This window comes from Strongylocentrotus purpuratus, unplaced genomic scaffold (assembly GCF_000002235.5).
Source record: "Strongylocentrotus purpuratus isolate Spur 01 unplaced genomic scaffold, Spur_5.0 spur5_scaffold_17, whole genome shotgun sequence".
Lineage (NCBI taxonomy): Eukaryota > Metazoa > Echinodermata > Echinoidea > Camarodonta > Strongylocentrotidae > Strongylocentrotus > Strongylocentrotus purpuratus.
Window position 1 is genome coordinate 2,739,779 of NW_022145602.1, and position 4,121 is coordinate 2,743,899.

Genomic DNA, 4,121 nt, shown 5'->3' on the forward strand with positions numbered 1-4,121 from the left:
GGCAACATATTTAGGTCTTGTATTTAATAATTATGGAACATTCAAGGACACGAGGGTTAATCTAGCAAATATATCAAAGACAGTTTTATTTAAATTATTCCAATAATTCGGGTACAAGTTCCCTAATATTAAAAAAGCAACACAATTATTAGAAATATAAACCAAAATTAAAGATTTTGGCAATGCCAGTTCTAAATTGATTTATGTAATGAGTGTGTACATAACAAGAACACGATCAATTGAGAATATAATTATATACTATTTAAGCAGAGTATACAAACAGAATCATATGTATTAACTGTTAAAAACCGTACAATTACGAACAAATATCTGCAGACTGAGAATTAGTTCATCTAGGCGATAGAAACTGGAAGACATAGACGACTGGAAAAAATACCTTCACATTAAGTACTTGTAATGAATGTAACTTAGGAAGGGTTGGGGATGAATTTCATACCATAATGGATTGGACTGTATATAAGTCTGAAAAGGGAGTATTTCTCAATAAAATGGCTGAAATATCTGGACAATTTAAGGAATTCAAAATTCCTACTTTGCTCTTAATTATAAGAGTTATATCAATTTTTAACATTCGAAGGGATCTAATGATTCTAATGTTATCGTATTTTAAATTGAATTAACGCCTTTATGTCTTACATTTCCAAAACTTAATTACAGAGATGAAGTATGATGGTATCCAAACTTAACAATAATATGGTGTATTTATATGGCACATCATGTGATTATAAACCTCAGTGCCCCTACAAGTGCTATTAGAAATAACATTCTTAATACATTTTTTTGATTCGAGATCATGATATGATTTTCAATATTATTCTTCATCTACATCTGTAACTGATTTTGAATTATTCATTTGCTACTGTTTCATCTTACATAAACAACAATGATTGCCAATGCATTTACAAAACGTATGGACTTTAAACTATATACACCCTCTACATACCAATGTAAATCAATGCATTTACAAGTGCTATTAGCAATTACATTCTTAATAAATTTTTCGATTAAAAATCATGATATGATTTCAAAATTATTCTTCATCTACATCTGTAACTGATTTTGAATTATTTATTTGCTACTGTTTCATCTTACATAAAAAAAACAATGATTGACAATGCATTTACAAACCGTATGGACAATATTGTCTGATTTAAACATTACATCATGTGCTTGAAGCCAAGGAACACTGAGTTCAGCACAAAGTAGAAACAAACAAACAAAACATTAAACAATATATTACCTTTACATACCAACGTAGCATTAACATAATAGTGCATTAAGGGGTGATGATACACAAGGGCTTCAGTCTGAACATGGCGTGATGTGCTTGAAGCCAAAAAACATTGAGTTCAGCACAAACTAGAAACAGACAAGCAAACACACATTCAAACAAACCAACCAAATAATGCAGTACTCTCAGGCAATCGTCGAACGTTTTTGACCTGGGCGGCGAACGACGAAGTATCCAATGAGTTATAGAACCACGACATCTACTATGACCACGCCCACTGCAATGCCTATAATAGCTCCAGTTAACAAGCCCCGCCCACCATTGGTAGTAGCTGGAATTCAAGAGAGATGAAGAAAGTGAAACATAATTAAAAGAATACTCTCAAGACCTGTCTTGAATAAAACTTTAATAATAATTTGAGTATGTACATTTTGCGTTTAAAATTAGAGTTTAGAGTCCGGTGACCGGTGGAGGCCCTTCGATGTTGTGTTCATGTATTTATATTTAACCAATATACCAAAATAAAACTCTTAATTGCTTGTATTGAATATCATTTATCGATCTAAATTCTTGAAAAAAGGTCAGATTGTCATGTTCGACCGAAGTTTGGTGAACTTTTTTTATATCAGTGTAATTCGTACCCCATAATAAATGTATATAATAAATTAACTCCTTGATCGAAGGAATAATCACTATGAAGATGACGGACAAAGAAAGAGGACAAAATATACAGTTCCTCAGGTAGACAAAGGAACAGCCCTTCACTTCTATTATGTAAAAATGTGTTGAACAGGTGTCACATGCATATTCACCTATTTTACTCATTTTTACATAAAAGCAGTGAAGGGATGTTCCTTTGTGTACCTTAGGAACTGTATATTTTGACCTCTTTCTTTGTCCGTCATATTCATAGTGAATAATAGTCATATTGTAAAGCGCTATTTACTACGTTTCTGAGCCATTTAAATTGTTATTATCATTATTTCCCCTGTCATTGGATTCAATTCCAGATCCGCACATGACGGTGCACACGCTGCGCTCCCTGAGGAGTAGTTCGGCCATGCGCCACTTTACAAGCGCACACATGCCAATCCAACAACACTAACGCTCGCTTCCAACCGGGTACCAATTTAACACCTGGATGGAGAGTGGCATATGTAGATTAATGTCTCGCAAAAGGAAAAATATTTCCAGCCGGGACTTGTACCGCGAACCATGAACCATGTGATATTGGTCGAATAGTTTTTGAGCGTCGAGTAACACCTGGCTAGAATGCTCCCCAGGGAGTGGAGATTGCGCACACAGTGTGTGTGGGTAAGCACTGAATCCAATGACCGGGGTTATAGTATATCTTTAAAGTGCTTAGAGACATTGTATTAAGCGCTATATACGCGAAATATTAGTATTGTTATCATTATATACAGTCCGGGGCGTAACCACTAGACCATTTGACCACTGCACCACACATCGATATGACTATAACTATTTTAAAGATGGACTAGCCTACCGGAATTAGGAGTAGCCGAGAACGATGATACGGACATGGAGTCCCCATCGGAGGAGAGAACGAGACCTTCACCGGTAGACAGCTCAGCCACGTCTTCAGCGAGAGAATCAGCCACATCTTGGGTGGTAGCAAAGACTTGAATCTCTAATTCAGCGACAATGCTGCCAGGATTGAACGAATTGGCTACACAGTCCAGTCTACGAAGATCTGATCCTAGCTCCCGCTCGAGATGATTCGTGGCCTGTCAAGAAAACGATATCGACACAGTCTCTTGTTTAAATGGGTTTTATGGACCTCGTTCACTTTATGTGTGATACGAAACATATTGAGAGAGAAAAGGGTGATAGAAAATTAGAGGGAGGCATAGAAACTTTACTTTAATAGACTGAGCTTTTCATCTATTACAAATAAGAAAAGATTCTGCAATCTCCGAATGAAGGTACATTATTGCGGAATTAGGAAGTGCATAGCAATATAAAAACTTCGGGTTTTTTCGGCCATCTTTTCAGATACAAATCTCGTGAAATTTCGATAGTATATCAGGAACTCATTTTCAGAAGTATGAACCATTTGTATTGAACCCTTTAATTTTTTTCGGAATCGTGAATCCTCTCTCAATATGTACGAACCTTCGGAAAAAACGAACCTTCAGAATAATGGACTTCGGAAAAATGACATGTAACAATGTTTACGTACCACTCCGCAGTAGATTGTTTCAAGTTTCTTGAAAGCAGGGGAGGCCATGTTGGTCAGGTCAGTTGTGTACATCAGTTCTTCGCCATTAAGGGTTTCACCGGTTATGGTCAGTGTCAGAGTACTCCCAGATAACACTGTATACAATAACGGTGAAGACAAAATAATACAATCATAAGGAAATCCACTTTTATGCTGAGTTCTTATGCACTGGCAGGCTTACCTGCACACCATGTAATATGCACATTCTCACCCGAGTGCACCCCTTGGCCATGCCTCATTATGGATTCTTAGATTTGCACGTTGACAAAGCGGACTGCTGCGTGTGACGTTCTTTTAAAGGACGTCACATGTGACTGACAGTACTTTAAAAGGATGTTACACGTAGCAGTCCACGCACATCTAGAAGTCCCTATTAAATAGACGCCCCAAAGATGCTGAGTAAACCACAATGACTTTCGCATCATACCGGGTACCTATTTAATGCCCGGTTGAGAGTGGCAGACAATTGGATTAATGGCTTGCCAGAGAACGTTAGTCGTATTAATCCTAGGCTAGGATTCGAACCCTCGACCTTTTGATTGAGATTCAACCACTATAGGCCTACTAATACACCATGACACCTTTGCTAGTCAAGGCATCTCCCATTCTTGGGCAGGTGTGGCCACC

At 37.2% G+C, this 4,121-nt stretch overlaps 1 protein-coding gene across 1 annotated transcript; it reads right to left on the reverse strand.

Annotated features, from left to right (window-relative positions):
* Positions 1 to 239: 239 nt before the first annotated feature.
* On the reverse strand, positions 240 to 3,660 carry LOC115925144. Its single transcript, XM_030988452.1, has 3 exons — positions 3,456 to 3,660; positions 2,760 to 3,000; positions 240 to 1,583 (listed from the first exon to the last, which is right to left on the reverse strand). The coding sequence occupies exons 1-3, from the start codon at positions 3,525 to 3,527 to the stop codon at positions 1,495 to 1,497; spliced, it is 402 nt and encodes a 133-aa protein (XP_030844312.1). The 5' UTR covers positions 3,528 to 3,660; the 3' UTR covers positions 240 to 1,494.
* Positions 3,661 to 4,121: the final 461 nt, after the last annotated feature.

Excerpts from the sequence above, each read along its gene's own strand:
- LOC115925144 (XM_030988452.1), bottom strand. The coding sequence starts at position 3,527 with ATGTACACAACTGACCTGACCAACATGGCCTCCCCTGCTTTCAAGAAA. Across the intron at positions 3,001-3,455 it reads AAACAATCTACTGCGGAGTG|GCCACGAATCATCTCGAGCG; the intron begins GTACGTAAACAT and ends TTTTCTTGACAG. Across the intron at positions 1,584-2,759 it reads CTCGGCTACTCCTAATTCCG|CTACTACCAATGGTGGGCGG; the intron begins GTAGGCTAGTCC and ends CTTGAATTCCAG.